At 36.8% G+C, this 20,264-nt stretch overlaps 1 protein-coding gene across 3 annotated transcripts in view; it reads right to left on the reverse strand.

Annotated features, from left to right (window-relative positions):
* The window catches only part of gemin5 (gem (nuclear organelle) associated protein 5), a 41,851-nt gene that overhangs the window by 8,304 nt on the left and 13,283 nt on the right, over positions 1-20,264 (reverse strand). For all 3 annotated transcript variants that reach the window (XM_089123895.1, XM_039676993.2, XM_039676991.2), the window contains 21 exons: positions 20,097-20,251; positions 18,208-18,389; positions 17,963-18,114; positions 16,605-16,706; positions 16,390-16,522; positions 13,935-14,097; positions 13,643-13,855; positions 13,463-13,548; positions 12,135-12,217; positions 11,686-11,813; positions 11,536-11,609; positions 8,925-9,106; positions 8,246-8,385; positions 6,610-6,781; positions 5,672-5,881; positions 5,426-5,542; positions 4,334-4,456; positions 2,955-3,050; positions 2,741-2,878; positions 1,362-1,509; positions 1,151-1,270 (listed from right to left, as the gene is read on the reverse strand). In XM_089123895.1, coding sequence (XP_088980021.1) covers positions 1,151-1,270; positions 1,362-1,509; positions 2,741-2,878; positions 2,955-3,050; positions 4,334-4,456; positions 5,426-5,542; positions 5,672-5,881; positions 6,610-6,781; positions 8,246-8,385; positions 8,925-9,106; positions 11,536-11,609; positions 11,686-11,813; positions 12,135-12,217; positions 13,463-13,548; positions 13,643-13,855; positions 13,935-14,097; positions 16,390-16,522; positions 16,605-16,706; positions 17,963-18,114; positions 18,208-18,389; positions 20,097-20,251 — 2,917 coding nt within the window. The remainder of the gene's footprint in view (positions 1-1,150; positions 1,271-1,361; positions 1,510-2,740; positions 2,879-2,954; positions 3,051-4,333; positions 4,457-5,425; positions 5,543-5,671; positions 5,882-6,609; positions 6,782-8,245; positions 8,386-8,924; positions 9,107-11,535; positions 11,610-11,685; positions 11,814-12,134; positions 12,218-13,462; positions 13,549-13,642; positions 13,856-13,934; positions 14,098-16,389; positions 16,523-16,604; positions 16,707-17,962; positions 18,115-18,207; positions 18,390-20,096; positions 20,252-20,264) is intronic.

Raw genomic sequence — 20,264 nt, forward strand, 5'->3', positions numbered from 1 at the left:
GCGTGATCACTTCTCACTCGTATGTTTGGATGAGAAAGGTAGTTTGCAGACCAGACAAAGTTGTCTGCGATTCTTTCTTTTGTAAGTTATCTTGTCGCCGATCCATCGTCCAGTGTGAACTCGGCATCAGTTATTAAAGGAGTAGTTCACTTTTTAAAAAACGTTTGCTGATAATTTACTCGCCCCCGTGTCATCCAAGAAGTCCATGTCTTTCTTTCTTCAGTCGAAAAGAAATTAAGGTTTTGATGAAAACATTCCAGGATTTTCTCCATATAATGGACTTCAATGGGAACCAAATGAGAGTTTCAGTGCAAACTGTTCGAAGGGCTTTAAACGATTCAAGACGATGAATAAGGGTCTTATCAAGCGAACGATCACTTATTTAATAAATAAATAACAAAGTTTAATTTTTATAAGCTCAAATGAAAATGAACTTTTTCAAAAATGAGCTTTATCAAAATGAACAAATCATTTTACGTGTCATTTGGTTCATTCAACGAATGAAATGAACGAATTGACTCAGATTTGAAGAACGAGTTCGAACAGGAGAGTCACGAACGCGCATCACAGAGCAGAGCAAGGCGAGCATTTGAGCTTATAAAACTTAAACTTTGTTATTTATTCATTAAATGAGCGATCGTTTCGCTTGATAAGACCCTTATTCATCGTCTGGAGTCGTTTAAAGCCCTTTGAACAGTTTGCGCTGAAACTGTCTTTTGGACCCCATTGAAGTCCATTATATGGAGAAAATCCTGGAATGTTTTCATCAAAAACCTTAATTTCTTTTCGACTGAAGAAAGAAAGACATGGACATCTTGGATGACACGGGGGTGAGTAAGTGAATTACTCCTTTAACATTAGTCAAAATATCTTCTTTTGTGGTTAGAAAAAAGAAATGCATTCAGGTTTGCAATGGCATGAGTAAGGGTTGACAGAATTTTCATTTTTGGGTGAACTGTCCCTTTAAAATTATTAAACTTTATTACCAAAAATGTCATATTTAGCAGCCCGACATTTAGCATGCATAATTCATTTCACTCAATAAAAACAAAAAGACCATTTAAAGGGATCATGAATTGTGAAATCAAATTTTCCTTGATCTCATGACATGTAAGAGGTCACAATATACATGCTAATGTGTTTCACTCACCATTTCGCCGCAGTAGCATAATGGCCGTCCTTCTCCAGCACCGCAGCCCAGCTCATGTAGAGGTCCTTCAGCACAGGGTCCTCAGGCTGGAGTCGGGCTCTGGCTAAAGCGATGGCCTCGCTGAAGATTTATTGCAAAAACAAACGTGAACCTTCTACTCAGGCCGACACCATTACCATGATGAACAACAGCTGATTGTGATGTTTCTAACCGGTAGAACTGGTGGCCCTTCAAAAGGTTGATGGCCTCGTAGAGTTTATGGATGGAGACGAGATGTGAGGCTGCTTTGAGGAACTGCTCTTGGTGGCAGAGCTGCTTCACATACGCCTCGACGGTCCTGGCCCACACCTGGTAGCCCGCTGAGAGGGTCAACGACAAAGAAACATGTCCAGGAGAAGTCTCTTTGGGGTTATTGTACTGGACATTTAAAAATCTACACAAAATTTATTTTATATAAAGATTTTCCTGCCACATGCAATATTCTGTAAACTGCTTCACTACATTTTTAAAAAGAAATGATAAAAGATTAACCCTCTGATGGTCTTCCTTTATGAGTCACGTCCTGGGCCTTCCCGGTCAGAAGTGACCGGAGGCCTAAAAAGTAAACTTCTTCCATCCCAGTAAAACCAATGCAATTTATTTTTGTTCTATAATATTTATTCTTTTTAATTTAGTATTTTGAGACAATTTGATTTAATATTTTAATATTTATACAATATTTATGGTCTATTTTTTTAATGGAAATGTATATATATATATATATTTTTTTTTTTTTTTTTTTTAAATTATTAATGCAGAATTTTTGTTTAATATAGAGTCTAGGCCTTCAGAAAAAAAAGTATTTTTAATAATATTTTATAATACATTTGGTTACAGTATAGAGAAAAAGCGTAGAATCATGGTGTAACCACTAGATGGCATGTACAGCTCTCTATGGAGAGGCATGTGAATTCCCCAGCTGTTTATGAACACATTTTTTTTGGTGAATTTGAATATATTATTGAAACAATCTCAAAAACGATTTCTTATTTAAAAAAAAAAAATGTAAAAAATAAATAAATAAAAAAAAAAATTGTCAATTTTTGTTAATTTCCTATGGGGGTCATTTTTGACCAAAGACCAAAATCGTGACTAATTTTTTTACAACCACTTAGCATGCTCGGATCATGAACTCAATTTTTTTGTGTGTTCACATACCAAATGCCAAAAAAGTCACCATGTATCATAACCTTCCGATGAAGCTGTGATTTTTAATAATTCAAAACAGAAAATTATTCGGTCAGAAGTGACTGAGGACCATCAGAGGGTTAAAATCCCCCTGGAGTCAATACTTGTATCCCCTAAAACTCATATTTGAACACCAAAATGACACATTCAAGCGTTATTTTTTTAGTTCACTTTGAAATTAATTTTTGGTATGTTTCATCTTACTTCAAGGGCATCCAAGATGTAGGTGTCTTTGTTTCCGCAGTAGTTTCAATTTTGATATTTTTAGGTCAAACCGTTCTTGTGTGTCAGTCATATAATGCAGGTCTATGGTCACCACCTCAAAGAGCATGCACAGAGTCATAACACCAGAGAACGTCTCACCCATTGGAGCTAAACTGAGGAGGTGGTCAGTCAGCTCTCCTTTCTCCACAGCAACATTGATTGCTCCAATCACGTCTCCTTTCCACAGCCTCAGATACACCATCGAGTCATAATGACCAGCCTCCACGTGGCTCTCCTCTGTTCAAAACACCACAACGAACTTAACACCACTTCCAAATCAGATCTCCAGCATCCAATCACTGGCCTGACTCACCTTCCTCCTGGAACATCCTGTAGAGGCCATCCCTGTCCGTGAACAGGCCGAGCTGAATATGATCTCCAGATCCTGGAACACAAGCTCCGCTTTGCCCTGAGGAGCAGAAGGGACAGGAAAAGCGCTATACACATGACAACCACATATTCACTCTAATTTTGTCATTGCAGAAGTTTAAATTTTTAAATTCCTCATTGATTTACATGAGAAGAGAAGCAGTGATAATACCGTCTGATACCATAAATATAACTTGGTATATGGTTAATAAAGGCAATAAGTAAGGTTAATAAATAAAAACTTTTGCTGATAATTTCCTCACCCCCGTGTCATCCAAGATGTCCACGTCTTTCTTTCTTCAGTCGAAAAGAAATTAAGGTTTTTGATGAAAACATTCCAGGATTTTTTTTCCATATAATGGACTTCAATGGGAACCAAACGGTTCAAGGTTTAAAAGACAGTTTCAGTGCAAACTACAAACTGTTCAAAGGGCTTTAAACGATTCCAGACGATGAAAAGGGGTCTTATCAAGCGAAACGATCGCTCATTTAATAAATAAATAACAAAGTTTAAGTTTTATAAGCTCAAATGCTCGCCTTGCTCTGTTCTGTGATGCGCGTTCGTGACTCTCCTGTTCGAACTCGTTCATCAAATCTGAGTCAATTCGTTCATTTCATTCGTTGAATGAACCAAATGACGCGTAAAATGATTCGTTCATTTTTATTAAGCTCATTTTTGAAAAAGTTCATTTTCATTTGTGCTTATAAAACTTAAACTTTGTTATTTATTTATTAAATGAGCGATCGTTTCGCTTGATAAGACCCTTATTCATCGTCTGGAATCGTTTAAAGCCCTTTGAACAGTTTGCACTGAAACTGTCTTTTGGACCCCATTGAAGTCCATTATATGGAGAAAATCCTGTAATGTTTTCATCAAAAACCTTAATTTCTTTTCGACTGAAGAAAGAAAGACATGGACATCTTGGATGACATGGGGGTGAGTAAATTATCAGCAAAAGTTTTTTCAAAAGTGAACTACTCCTTTAAGCTGAGATGCAGATCGATTAACAGAAGTAAATAATTTTTTTCTATACTGATGATTAAATGCTGATGCGCTGTCTAGTATAAACTGACTAACTGTCCGTCTCGAACAAGAAGCACGGCTTCTTCATGCTTTCGTTTGATGTTTTTCATATGCAACAGAAATGGCAGCTCTCAACCAGTGCAAACTCTAACAAAATTTAGTCACACCAGCAAGGAAAAAGGTCCAAAACTGGACCATTTGGTCGCAATCTGTAGCCGTGTGGTTATCTTGACCGTTATGGTTCTTGTTGTGAATGGACCTTTAATGTTTCTACATCTGATGTTGGGCTCCTCACTTACCATGTGCGTGTCTCACAGCAGCGAGCGTCAGACAGTCTTGCTGAAGTTCCTCTTTGGGTCGGTGATCCATAGAAGTACTGAGCGGGAGAATGGAGCGAGGCTTTCTCTTTTTTAAAGACAGATCTAAAACAAACAACAAATGATGAGCTTTTACAATGTTCTGTGATGCGTGTTCGTGACTCTCCAGTTCGAACTCGTTCATCAAAATGAACTAATCTTTTTTAGTGTCATTTGGTTCATTCAACGAATGAAACGAACGAATTGACTCTGAAAAAGATTTGTTCATTTCGATGAAGGAGTTCGAACAGGAGAGTCACGGACGAAACTTGCACTGAAACTCTCATTTGGACCTTGAACCGTTTGGTCCCCATTGAAGTCCATTGTATAGAGAAAATCCTGGAATGTTTTTGATGAAAACATTCCAGGATTTTTCTCCATATAATGGACTTCAATGGGGACCAAACGGTTCAAGGTCCAAATGAGAGTTTCAGTGCAAACTGTTCAAAGGGCTTTAAACGATTCAAGACGATGAATAAGGGTCTTATCAAGCGAAACGATCGCTCATTTAATAAATAAATAACAAATTTTAAGTTTTATAAGCTCAAATGAAAATGAACTTTTTCAAAAATGAGCTTTATCAAAATGAACAAATTATTTTACGTGTCATTTGGTTCATTCAACGAATGAAATGAACGAATTGACTCAGATTTGATGAACGACTTTGAACAGGAGAGTCACGAACGCGCATCACAGAACAGAGCAAGGCGAGCATTTGAGCTTATAAAACTTAAACTTTGTTATTTATTTATTAAATGGCCGCTCGTTTCGCTTGATAAGACCCTTATTCATCGTCTGGAATCGTTTAAAGCCCTTTGAACAGTTTGCACTGAAACTGTCTTTTGGACCTTGAACCGTTTGGTCCCCATTGAAGTCCATTATATGGAGAAAATCCTGTAATGTTTTCATCAAAAACCTTAATTTCTTTTCGACTGAAGAAAGAAAGACATGGACATCTTGGATGACACGGGGGTGAGTAAATTATCAGCAAAAGTTTTTTTAAAAGTGAACTACTCCTTTAAAGCAGAGACCGACCTGGTTTCTCTCTTTTCTTCTCCTCTTTGACTTCCCTTTTAACTGCATGGATGAACTTTTCTCCATTCTGAAGCCTCTCAGCGCCACGCATGTCCACACTGCTCTCTCTGGACCTGCCTGTGACCCCAATGATAAAGGTTATTCATCACACAACACCCGGAGTGACATTTCAAAGACGGCGCTGGAAGCACAGACGCGAGAGGAAGCGGAAGAGACAGCGAGAGATGAAAGAGAGAAAGACGTTACCCGTGACGGAGGGAGCGTCTGTGTTGTCCTCCTCCTCCTCATTGTCCGACTGGCCGTCTTCTGCTCCGCTGCCCGCTGCCCCTTTACTTTCTTCACATAAAGTTAATTCACTTTCTTCCGCCTTCATCCCTCCTTTTCCTGAGGCCTTCTTTTTCTTCTTGGGTTTTTTCTGAGGTCCTCTCTTTTTCTCGATCTCAAAACGTTTTTTACCTGTTGATGAAAACATCAAAGTATGCGTATTTTAAAGTTTATTCATGCTTATGTCATGGTCTAGTAGTAAAGTGGAAGAACTACAGTGATGCCACATTAAAGGAGTAGTTCACTTTGAAAAAAAAAAACCCATGTCACCCCCATGTCATCCAAGATGTCCATGTCTTCCTTTCTTTCATTCGTGACTCTCCTGTTCAAACTCGTTCATCAAAATGAACGAGACCTTTTCCGATTCATTTGTTTGATTCAGTGAACGAATTGACTCGAAAAAAGATTCGCTCATTTTGAGTTCGAACAGGAAAGTCACAAACGCGCATCACAGAACAGAGCAAGGCGAGCATTTGAGCTTATAAAACTTAAACTTTGTTTTTTATTTTTTAAATGAGCGCTCGTTTCGCTTGATAAGACCCTTATTCATCGTCTGGAATCGTTTAAAGCCCTTTGAACAGTTTGCACTGAAACTGTCTTTTGGACCCCATTGAAGTCCATTATATGGAGAAAATCCTGGAATGTTTTCATCAAAAACCTTAATTTCTTTTTTGACTGAAGCAAGAAAGACATGGACATCTTGGATGACAAGTAAATTATCAGCAAAAGTTTCTTTAAAAGTGAACTACTACTTTAACGAGGGACAAAATGGCATTTATTGTTTGAATTTTGTTATTAAACCAGACGGAACTTGTTTCCATTAGATATGTTTGTTTGACGGTATATAATGATATACACACTCTTGGGAGGAGTGATGTGTTCCTGCTTGGATACGGCCCACTCTTGGAGGGTGAAGTCATCTCCGCCGGTCCAGACCAGATCTGGGTGAACAGCAGACCACTGGACACACATCAGACGGCCCGAGTGACCCCTGTAGTTACACACCGGCTGCTCTTTCAGCACATCCCACACCTGCAAACAAGCACTTTTTACACACTAATAACATTTCATTTGTAATTTTATATATATATATATATATATATATATATATATATATATATATAATATAATAAAATATATATATATATATATATTTATATATATATATTTTTTTTTTTTGCAAAAACTATTATAAGTAAATTATTAAAAGTAAACCTCAAGGAACATATTCAAAAAAAAAAAAAAAAAAAAAAAAAATATATATATATATATATATATACACACACACACACACATGTGTATATATATATATATATATATATACACACACATGTGTATATATATATATTTATATAAATATATATATATATATATATATATATATATATATATATAAATATATTATTTTTTATTTTATTTTTTGCAAAAACTATTATAAGTAAATTATTACAAGTAAACCTCAAGGAACATATTAAAAAAAAATATATATATATATATATATATATATATATATATACTGTGTATATATATATATATTTTATGACCCCTTTAATATAAACCATATTTTCATAAAATTTCCAAATAAAATAACCTTGAATTCAATTATTACTGCGGCATGAAATGTTTTTAAACCTTCTAAAAAAATGTTTAAATAATAAATAAAAGTTCACACATTCTCCGTTCTTTGTGCCATGCAAGATTTATCGTATTAAAATTTAAATGCAAAAGAAAAGGCACGAGAGACGGCTATTTTTGTCATTTTTAAGTTTTAATTTAAAATGTTTGCGATTTTAATATAAATACACGGTTAAATATTTGACCACTTGCTTGAGGAACTTAATATATATAGAAGCAATGCATGGAATTATAGGTCTACGTTGTTTAAATTGTGTTTAAATGTGCATTCAAGTTTGTAAAAGTGTACAAAGAGAATCGCAATTAGAGACCGACCGATAAAGGATTTTGAAGGCCGATAGCGATACAAATATTTTTGGGTTTTAAAATCCGATATATCGGCCGATATTTTATTTATTTATTTGAAACTGGACATGATACTCACAAATCATGCTTATTTGAGTTAAGAGAACTGATGGGGATGATTTTTTAATTGTTATTCAAGCAATGTATGTCTCGTGACCAACTCAACGAGCGCCCTCTGGTGGACAAACTATACAACTCCAACACTCATGACATGGTTGAAGCGTGTTTCGTCTGTTTTTATGTTATTTTTGAAATATTCATTTATCGGCCATTATAACTGCCGATACCGATAGTTTGGAAAATGCCTAATATCGGTCGATAATATCGGTCTGCCGATATATCGGTCTGGCTCTAATCGCAATGTTGACAAAACTTCAATTTTAATAAAAGTTGCTGCATAACTTTTGAATTCGAAATAAAAATTGTGAGTATGTGTTTGTGGTACAGCCGCGGATCAGTTACGCACTGCAGTGAAAGCAGCGCACACGGAGTGTGTGTGAAACGGGCGTAACTTGCCTGAGCGCTTCCGTCATAACACGCGGTCACCAGACGCCCGTCGTGATGGGGACTCCAGGCTAGGCCGGTGATTTTGTTGGTGTGTCCAGAGAGAGTCCTGAAAGGTTCAGTCACCAGAACTGGATTCTCTGATGGGGTTTCTGAAAGTGAAAAACAAGCCAATTCAAAGCCCTGATATACTTCAAGCTAAATAGAGGAACAAACTAGTGTTGAAACGCAGATTGAGTGAATCAATGTGACATGATACGGATTTGGATAAGTTGTACTGTATCTTTAACACACTTTCAGATGCTCATTCATGTTTATTTGGCGCTTTATTTTATTACAAAACGCTATTTATGTTTTTGAATTTCTAAAGAAAATGGACGTAATTTGAAAATTGAGACTTTGTTTCATATCAATAGTAACAAAGGACAAAGATTATTGCGATTTTTTGGATGCGCGCAGCCGCGATACAACGTCCCATTCATTCAAATGAAACAGGATGACTAATCGATTCTTGAGATTTAAGAATCGATATTGGTTCGTAAAAATGAGAATCGATTAATATCGAGAAATCGATATTTATTACCCAGCCCTAATGAATACTATGAAAAGCATGTCATTTTTTTTGTCATCGTATGCAGAGAATAGTCAACACGATAATTCCAGCAATGACGAAGGGCCGATTGTCTCTCACCTATAGCGCTCCTGAGGTCATGGACGTAGACCGTGGCGTTACTGGATCCGGACGCCAGCAGATACTGCAGCTCCTTCTGGGACGAGTGTTCATGGTGCCAGCGCAGAGAGTTTATGATCTTATGATGTTGCTGCACGGTGCACAAGAGCTTCAGCATGGGGGCCTGCAACACCTCGATAGACCTACAACACAAACACACTTCAATGAGCTTTATTTGATGCATAACACTCTCAAATATTCTTGCATATGATATATTTCATATTTTAAGACTAAATGAAATCAAAATAGAGGCTGGTCTTATTGTGCACGATTTATGTTTCATTTTTAAGCACCTCTGATGTTTTCTGGTGCTGTAACTAAATCCTTGTGGAATGAGAAAAATGATCTTAAAAAGAAATATCTCCGCCTCATGACCCAATTAAATCCAGATGGATGCATCATTTCCATATTCAAAAATGAACCAAAACGAGTAGCTTTAATTTGTTAACATTAGTTAATGTGCAAGATATCATGAACCAAAAAATAAACAACACTACCGTTCAAAAGTTCACAGTTGGTAAGATTTGATTATGTATTCTTATTTTTTTTATTTAGTACCTTATGCTCACCAAGGCTGCATTTCAATTTTTCTTAAATAAAATGTTTTAATTTAACAAAAAAAAAAAAAAAATTAAATGATTTCACTTTCCTTTAATTCCTCCCTATTCTAGCTTATGCGACTCTAAGAAAATGTCTGAAACGTTGTATTTTAAACACTTCTAGCATTTGTTAGCCTATTCGCGATGAATCGCTCGCTGTATTCCTCATTTGTAAAATCGCTTTGAATAAAAGCGGCTGCAAAATTAATAAATTAATAAATAAAAATACAGTAAAGCATCACAAAATATGATCACAATTTAAAATAACTTTTCAATTTTAATATATTTTAAAATGTATTTTATTCCTGTGATCAAAGCTGAATTTTCAGCATCATTACTCCAGTCTTCAGTGTCACATGACCCTTCAGAAATCACTCTAATATGCTGATTTGCTGCTCAAGAAACATTTCTTACTATTATAAATTCTGAATGTACATTGTGATGCTTAGTATTTTTGTGAAAAGTGATCATTTCATGCATAGAAAGCTCAAAAGGACAAAATTTAATTGAATTTAAATAAATGTCACTGACCAATTTAGGACATTCCTTCAAAAACATAAATTTCTTTCAAAAATAAATATGACACATATTTTTATTTTAAATGGTACTATATTTTTTAAAAATGAACATCATTATATTATGAATAAAACAAAAATACATAAAGAACTACGGAGGTGTATTGCATTCACTTGAAGAAAAAAAATCTACTTGAAGAAAAAAAATCTAAAAAATCTAATCTTAAAAAGAAATTAACTCGTTAATTCAGAAAAACAGAGCAAAAAAAAAAATTTTCTCATGAAAAATTAACTCATTAATTCAGAAAAACAGAGCAAAAATTTTTTTTCTCATGAAAAATTAACTCATTAATTCAGAAAAACAGAGCAAAAAATTTTTTTTCTAATGAAAAATTAACTCATTAATTCAGAAAAACAGAGCAAAAACTTTTTTCTCATGAAAAATTAACTCATTAATTCAGAAAAACAGAGCAAATTTTTTTTCTCATGAAAAATTAACTCATTAATTCAGAAAAACAGAGTAGATTTTTTTTTTCTTCAGGTGAATGCAATATGCCTCCGTAAAGAACAAATAGTATATTAATTAATAAATGTATTACTAATGTTAACAACTTAAAACTTAAAGGGTTAGTTCACCCAAAAATGAAAATTCTGTCAGTATTTACTCACCCTCATGTTGTTCCAACCCCGTAAGACCTTCATTCATCTTCGCAACACAAATTAAGATATTTAAGATATTAAGATCGCTCCTGCATACTAGTCCATAGGCTTCTTGAGGGACTGGCTCTTGCCGTCCCCGAAAAGTCATTAAAGACATCGTTAAAATAGTCCAAGTGACTACAGGGGCTCAATCTTAACTTTATCAAACGGCGAGAACACTTTTGTGCGCAAAAAAACAACAAAAATAACGACTTTATTTCAACTATTGGTTTATTTCTCCCTCTACGCGAGTCAGGTTACTAGTTTAATAGCGTAAGCTTCTGTTATTGTACGTCACACGCATCACACACACATGACCAGCGTTGACCAATAGTGAGCCTACGTGTGACGTTGCTCTACGCAATCACACTACGTTAACGGACTATAGGCTTATGGAGAAGGAAGTGAATAGTTGAAATAAAGTCGTTATTTTTGTTGTTTTTTTGCGCACAAAAGTGTTCTCGTCGTTTGATAAAGTTAAGATTGAGCCACTGTAGCCACTTGGACTATTTTAACGATGTCTTCAATTACTTTTCGAGGACAGCAAGAGTCATTCCCTCAAGAAGCCTATGGACTAGTATGCAGGAGTGATCTTAATATCCTAAATATCTTAATTTGTGTTCCGAAGATGAACGAAGGTCTTACGGGGTTGGAACAACATGAGGGGGAGTAAATACTGACAGAATTTTCATTTTTGGGTGAACTAACCCTTTAATGGAAAGGGTTACCAAATAAGGAGAACATGATTAACAACATTACCCATCTTCATTTCCAATGGCCAAAACGCTGCCATCCGGCTTCCAGCTCAGGTCTGTGTGTGGGGGGATCTTGTGCTGAAGAACAGAAGAACTTCATCAATATGAACAAATTTAGTAAAGACAAATCTGAACGAGCGATTTCTCATCTTACTTTGATGCTGTTAGTGTCTCGGATGAGCTTGTCGATGTTACTGGCCTCCCCTGAGAGCTTCCAGGGGTCGTGCTGGAAGATGACCCCCTCTCCGGCACAGCTGTATAAGCTGTAGGACGGCTTGTCTCCTGAGACACACACGTACACAACTATTAGCGGGAACAGCACTATTACTATTGCTCATCCCTTCAACAAACCCCTCTGAACAAACAAAAGCAATTATCTCCAGCCCCTCGAGCAGCGGAGATGGATACGGTGATCACGAACGTGTCATTTGTCAGCGAGCAGGGCGGGATTATGTTTTCATTCCTTGATTACCCAACAAACTCTACGGAGGGAAAGCGATTACAGAGCGCGTTAAAGAGGAGCTGGCATCACTTACTGCTGAAGGATTGATCTTGGCGCCACTTCAAGTTGGTCATGCGGATGCGTTTAGTGAATTGACTTACCGAAAGACATGGGCGGCACAGGAGGACCCCATGAAAGAGAGTAGATGGTTCTGCGGTGGTAAGTGCTTGAGATCTGAGGAGGTCTGAGCGTGGAAACACATGATGAAGTGAAATGTGTACATTTCCATTTTACTGATAATTTACTCACCCCCGTGTCATCCGAGATGTCCATGTCTTTCTTTCTTCAGTCGAAAAGAAATTATTTTAAAAAAAAATTTCTCCATATAATGGACTTCAATGGGAACCAAAAGGTTCAAGGTTTAAAAGAAAGTTTCAGTGCAAACTGTTCAAAGGGCTTTAAACGATTCCAGACGATGAATAAGGGTCTTATCAAGTGCAATGAGCGGCCATTTAATAAATAAATAACAAAGTTTAAGTTTTATAAGCTCAAATGCTCGCCTTGCTCTGTTCTGTGATGCGCGTTCGTGACTCTCCTGTTCGAAGTCGTTCATCAAAATGAATTAATTTTTTTTCCGAGTCAATTCGTTCATTTCGTTCGTTGAATGAAGCAAATGACTCAGAAAAAGATTCGTTCATTTTGATGAACGAGTTCGAGGCGAGGCAAGGCGAGCATTTGAGCTTATAAAACTTAAACTTTGTTATTTATTTATTAAATGAGCGATCGTTTCGCTTGATAAGACCCTTATTCATCGTCTGGTGTCGTTTAAAGCCCTTTGAACAGTTTGCACTGAAACTGTCTTTTGGACCTTGAACTATTTGGTTCCCATTGAAGTCCATTATAAGGGTCTTACGATCACTCATTTAAAAAAATAAATAACAAATTTTAAGTTTTATAAGCTCAAATGCTCGCCTTGCTCTGTTCTATGATGTGCGTTCGTGACTCTCCTGTTCGAACTCGTTCATAAAAATGAACGAATCTTTTTTTGAGTCAATTCGTTCATTGAATGAACCAAATGACACGAAAAAAGATTTGTTCATTTTGATGAACGACTTCGAACAGGAGAGTCTCAAGCGTGCATCACAGAACAGAGCAAGGCGAGCATTTGAGCTTATAAAACGTAAACTTTGTTATTTATTTTTTTAAATGAGCGATCGTAAGACCCTTATTCATCGTCTGGAATCGTTTAAAGCCCTTTGAACAGTTTGCACTGAAACTGTCTTTTGGACCCCATTGAAGTCCATTATATGGAGAAAATCCTGGAATGTTTTCATCAAAAACCTTAATTTCTTTTCGACTGAAGAAAGAAAGACGTGGACATCTTGGATGACACGGGGGTGAGTAAATTATCAACAATTGTTTTTACAAAAGTGAACTACTCCTTTAAGGAGTCGCAAGATTTCACATGAATAAATACAGTTGCTCTTACTTGTTAGAGTAAACTTCATATATGCCCACTTTACCATCATCGGTGCCGAACGCCAGAGAGCCCTCTTTTAGTGGATGCCATGCCAACTGTAAGAGAAGTGGGAGAAAAAAGGGCTTGATTTTAACTGAACTGAATGGCACTGTGGGAAATATATCAGTGAACGAAGCCCATCTGACTCACAGCCGTGACTTTAGATTTGATCCCTTGCCAGAAAGTCTTGATGTCATATTGGTTCTGGATGGACATGGTGTTCCAGACCCGAATCATGCTGTCTCCGACCCCCAGAGCCAGACAGCCGGTGCCCACCGGAGAGAAGCTGAGGCAGTACACAAACCCACCCATAGTGGGCAGAGTCCAGCAGCACTCCAGAGACGCCAGGTCCCAACACTTGATCTGAGTGATCGAACACTTGTTTTAGAGCAAGGTATTTTTGTAAGGAGAAATAAAGGTTATTTACTCTGGGAGACCTCACCTCTCGGTCCATCGAGGTGCTGAGCAGAAGTTCTCGGTCCCCCGAGCGAAACGAGCTCATGTTGAAGACGATACGGCTGTGGTTTTCTCCGTCCGGGGAACTGCCCAACAGACTCCACCTCTGCTTGCCCGACTTCACGAGATCCCACATCACGATCTCACCGCTGCACGACAACATTCACAGTGACTCGACTCGTGTTCGTTCACTACAGCAGTGTTTCCCAAACTTTTTTTCTGGGGACCCACATTTTAAAGTCGATAAATCCTTGTGACCCAAAAAACATTAGGCCCACATAGTTCATATATCACGAAGACAATTTATGCATTAACAAAATATGTATGACCATTTTTTAAGGTCAGATGCAGCTTCAAATGTCTTTAAACGACACCAGACGATGAATAAGGGTCTTATCATGCGAAACGATCGCTTATTTCAAAACTTATTCCAAAAGCGTAACTTTTCTAAAGACAAATGCTAGCCTTGCTCTATTCTGTGAGGCGCGTTTGTAACGTCACGTAATACGTAATTACGTTCAAAAGGTCACGGGCGACGTAGCCGGAAGTACAGAATCAGTGTTTACAAGTTGAACACATAGTTGAACGTGCAAACTAACTCAAACGCCGTTTACAAAAAAAGAATTAAAAGGTAAAACAACGATTTCGGACGATTTTGATTCGTGACCTTTTGAACGTAATTACGCATTACGTGACGTTACAAACGCGCCTCACAGAATAGAGCAAGGCTAGCATTTGTCCTTAGAAAAGTTACGCTTTTGGAATAAGTTTTGAAATAAGTGATCGTTTCGCATGATAAGACCCTTATTCATCGTCTGGTGTCGTTTAAAGCTGCATCTGAAACTGTTATTTGGACCTTGAGCCGTTTGGTCCCCATTGAAGTCCATTATATGGAGAAAAATCCTGGAATGTTTTCATCAAAAACCTTAATTTCTTTTCGACTGAAGAAAGAAAGACATGGACATCTTGGATGACACGGGGGTGAGTAAATTATCAGCAAAAGTTTTTTTTTAAAGTGAACCACTCCTTTAATAGTGTCCGGGAGTAAACGCAACTCCTTTAAGCTTTGCGTTACGTTATTCACTGGGCCGTGCTGCCTACTTCAAAGTAAACTAGTGAAACAACTAAAACCAGCGCTATTTTGTTCTCTATTTGTTGTTACTGACCGAGAAACCGCTTCAGGTGGACAAATCCGAATCGTTTCAGACCGTTATGCACGCGCGTTTGGCCAATTCATGGAAAGGAAATAATCAAACTGATTAATATCGCTGGTCCAGTCGACAGAAATACGGGACACACATAATAACTGCTGAAATATTCGGACTGTAAACGTTTCTCTCAGGTCCGTCGGAGCGCTGTATAGTCATCCAGCTGCACAAGCCACTGCGGCGACGCGCATATCTAACCAAATTTAGCCGCACCACCAGAAAATAGGAGGAGAGGGAGGTTGGGGTGCCCTCGGCCGTATGGAGATGATTGGCGGGCCGCACATTGAATAGACCTATAGCAAACTAAAAAAATAGTGCTCGACTTGGCGACCCAGACAAAAGCCGTTTCTCAATATGCGTACTTGTCTGTACTTGTGTTCTTGTGAAACGTCATCAGTCGCTGCCGAAGTACTGTTCCAATTCAAAGTTCGCATCTAGCCAAGTCCACTTCAAATCCCCGGATGTGTTCTTGATCCGCCCCGTTTACCGAGGATGCATCGAGAGGTGACTTGTGTGGACTTGAGATAGCCAGGTAACCCAGAATGCACCTCGCACCAACCAGCAAGCGTCAATAGGAGCGGAGAAACTCCGCGAAATATCAAAATACTACTGTTATTAAATCATGAATTGTAATTTTAAGAGTGTTTCAGGCGAGAATGTGGTTGTTTAAATCTCAAATCTGTAGTTTATTTATAAAGATAGCGCCTATCTGAAAAATGCCTCTGACGTTTTCGGAGTTCTGACATCCAAGCCTTCAGCGGACACTCGGCGAGATCAACCCCGACTGGAACAGCTTATCCTCGGCTAGTGCTTCTGACGTTTGCCGCCGGCTCTGATCTCTCTAGTCTAGTGGATAAACCTTGACGTATAACTCGTCTTGTGTATAAGTCTATCTTTGGTCTCATTAAACTATAGTTTGTTCCATGGCGCAAAAAAAAAAAAAAAAAAAAAAGTTTCATGGCTATTTAACTTCAACAACTTTTTTTATATTATCTTCACTATATGAACAATAAAATAAAATGACATAACCCTGTCTCTGTTTGATAAATGTGATAAACTTGCGTCCTCGCATCCTCGGGAGTTCGTTCTCCGGAGTCGAACTTGGCAAGTCTGAACTACCAAGGACGCAAGTCCGAAGTCTGCGTACTTGGTATTGAGAAACGGCTAAAATCTCCCGCGACCCACTTGTGGCAATGACTGCACTACAGAACACAAAAACCAAACACAACATACCCAAAACAGCTGGACACAATCTGTGAAGGCCTCCCTTTAGGCCAGTGGACCGTCAGCCAAAGCCTTTCCTTCAACGCCGGATCAACTCCCGCTCCTCGTCTCTTCAGGAAGGGAAGTTTCAGCGTCATTACACCTGAGAGGAGACACACGGTGACCTCAGTGACACCTGAAAGCTAACATAAACCATGGTGATGGGTAATGATTCTCTCTGTCACCTTTGCCTCTGGCTGTGCTCCATATCCGCACGGTCTGATCTCGACTACCCGACGCCAGGTAACACCCCACTTCTGCTCCTTCTGTCGCCAAACTTAATCCATCTACGGAAAGAGTCAAGGACGTGTCACTTGTCCAATCTATTTTTGTCCGAAACTTTTTTGACAGCTGAACTCGTTAGACATCAAACATTTAATTTAAAGTGATAGTTCACTTTGAAATGAATTTTTGGTGTGTTTTATCTTCCCTCAAGGGCATCCAAGATGTAGGTGTCTTTGTTTCCGCAGTAGTTTCAATTTTGATATTTTGTCTGTCAGTCATATAATGGAGGTCTATGGTCACCACCTCAAAGAGCATGCACAGAGAAGTCCAAATTAAACATGATTTTATGGCTCGTAAATGTAAGTACACGAAACGAGCGGTTTGTGTGAGAAAACGAACAGTATTTATATTGTTTTTACCTCGTGTAACCACAGCCACGTGACGTGTACAATGTGTACTTACATTTACGAGTCATTAAATCATGTTTAATTTGGACTTCTCTGTGCTGCTATTTGAGGTGGTGACCATAGACCTCCATTATATGACTGACACACAAGAGTAGTTTCAATTTTGATATTTTTAGGTCAAAGCGTTCTTGTGTGTCAGTCATATAATGGAGGTCTATGGTCACCACCTCAAAGAGCAGCACAGAGAAGTCCAAATTAAACATGATTTATTTTATTCATGATTTAAACATGAAACGAGCAGTTTGTGTGAAAAAACAAACAGTATTTATATTGTTTTTACCTCGTGTAACCACAGCCACGTGACGTGTACAATGTGTACTTACATTTACGAGTCATTAAATCATGTTTAATTTGGACTTCTCTGTTCATGCTCTTTGAGGTGGTGACCATAGACCTCCATTATATGACTGACAGACAAGAACGCTTTGACCTAAAAATATCAAAATTGAAACTACTTCGGAAACAAAGACACCTACATCTTAGATGCCCTTGAGGGAAGATAAAACATACCAAAAATTAATTTCGAAAAGTGAACTATCCCTTTAAGTTTTATTTTGCTCAACTAAACACAGCCCCATTTGTTTATTTTAATGTTACATTCGATTGAATTAACAAGCTTTTCACCACTGCAGTTCCCTTCATTTGAGAAACCGTTTATTCCTTTATTTAAAAAGACATTGCATTTTTAACATCACATAATGTTATATTATCTTTTTTTCATGTATTATATTTACTGTGTAAAAAAAAAAAATCTTCGTCCAATCATTGCATTGGGTTGCTTTTGCTAGGCCTACCGTACCTTTAATAGTATTGACTTACTGACTGAGACGAGACGGATCTTGATTGGTTACCTGCGTTTTCTTCTGATCGTCCGTGTAGAGGCTCTTCGCTGGGACGAGGGCACCATGCCAGCGCATGAATCTCATCATCATGTCCCCTCAGTCGATGAATCACCTCCCCTTTCCTACTGATGTCTATTACTACTATCATTCCATCCTTGTACCTTAAGGAGGAAGCATGTACGATTAGCAAGCATCGCTTGTGAGTCTAACATCACAATGAACGCACATTAAATAATAATATATCAAGCCTCTACCCCACTGCGATGTAGTTTTCTTCATGTGGAGAGCAGGACACGCAGAAGATGGTTCGCGGTTCAGGGAAGAAGCTCTGGGTGTCGTTGCTGCTGACCCAATAGCACACCACAATGCCCTTCTCGTCTCCTGTGACCAGCAGAAGCTTCTGCACTGGAGACCAGTGGACCGCTGTGATGGTGCTCTGTTCAAACAACAACACACACATTTACAATTGTTGACCATCTACATGCTAAAACTAACAGGAACAGAAATGAATAAAGTAATCAAATGTAAAATAATAGTCTTCACTGTATAAATTAAACATGGATAAATCCTTATTAAAGTTGCTAAAGTTATTTAGGCCCTGTGAACATGTGTATTATGACAAGTAAACTTAAAAAGTTAGTATTTTGTCACCAAATAAAATGTTTTATGGAATATTAATATAAAAATATATTAACATATTAATATTAAATATATGAATATTAAATATTGAAGAGTTCAGATGCAAAAGCCTCTAAGTGCCATTTGAAATTTTCTTCTTTAATGATGATTTTTATCAAACTTGTATATTTAAGTTCAGTGATTTCACTTAAATGACAATGATAATTACCTAATAATTGTTATTTAAGTGAAATTACTGAACTTAAATATACAAGTTTGATAAAAATCATCATTAAAGAAGAAAATTCTTTATATATATATATATATATATATATATATATATATATATATATATATATATATATAAATAAATAAATTACTAAGTTAGGAAAAAAAAAAAAAGTTATATATTATAAATATATAACTCCACCACCTATATTTTGCTTATTTAAATATGTAGCAACAATAAGTTATGATTTTATGGTTTTCATTGTTGCTGCAAATTTAAAAAAAAAATCAAAATTATCAACAAAAATAAAGCCCTAAAGCTGTGCTTATTTAAACGTCACCACCAGTGAGAATTTTAGCTGACTGACAGCTGTCAAAAATACTCGTGATAGTCTTAAAATGGATAGAAAATATTTCAGCAGAAATAGTTTTGATATTGTGGTTGTCATGGAGTTACATTACAAATGTAAAATTGCATGATATTACTGAAAAAGTAAGCAAGTATGTATGGAGTATGTGTATAATAGTATATTGTATACAAATGTATATTTAAACTTACGGAGGCGTATTGCATTCACTTGAAGAAAAAAAATCTACTCTGTTTTTCTGAATTAACGAGTTAATTTTTCATGAGAAAAAAAATTTGCTCTGTTTTTCTGAATTAATGAGTTAATTTTTCATGAGAAAAAAAGTTTTTGCTCTGTTTTTCTGAATTAACGAGTTAATTTTTCATGGAATTTTTTTTGCTCTGTTTTTCTGAATTAATGAGTTAATTTTTCATGGATTTTTTTTTTTTTTTTTTTTTTGCTATGTTTTTCTGAATTAACGAGTTAATTTTTCATGGAATTTTTTTTTTTTTGCTCTGAGTTAATTCAGAAAAAACAGAGCAAAAACTTTTTTTCTCACAAAAAATTAACTCATTAATTCAGAAAAACAGAGAAAAAAAATTTTCTCATTAAAAATTAACTCATTAATTCAGAAAAACAGAGCAAAAAAAATTCTCATGAAAAATTAACTCGTTAATTCAGAAAAACAGAGCAAAAAAAACAGAGTAGATTTTTTTTCTTCAAGTGAATGCAATACGCCTCCGTATAAACTATACTGATAAAAAATATAAAAAGATATATAAAAAGATATGATAAATATTTTTTTTTATTTAGTTATTTAGGTAGATGTGGCGACAGTAAATGTTGGCAAGGCAATTAAAAATCGTTATACTTTTGATATATCAGGTAAAAGTGAAAAGTGTAGATAGAAAGCTGCAATCTAGACAGTCACAGCTCTATAAATCACTCACCTGGTGAACATTATGCTCTTTCAGCAGCATTTTCTGCTCAGAATCCCAGATTTTGACGGTCTTGTCGTCTGAAGTGCTGGCACAAATGTGTTCTTGTCCATCATAGGAGCAAAATGCAAAACCAGAAACTCGTTCCGTGTGTCCACTGAGTTCCCCTGCAGAAAGAAG

The sequence above is a fragment of the Pimephales promelas genome, chromosome 19, assembly GCF_988280905.1.
Source record: "Pimephales promelas chromosome 19, fPimPro1.hap1.1, whole genome shotgun sequence".
Classification (NCBI taxonomy): Eukaryota; Metazoa; Chordata; class Actinopteri; order Cypriniformes; family Leuciscidae; genus Pimephales; species Pimephales promelas.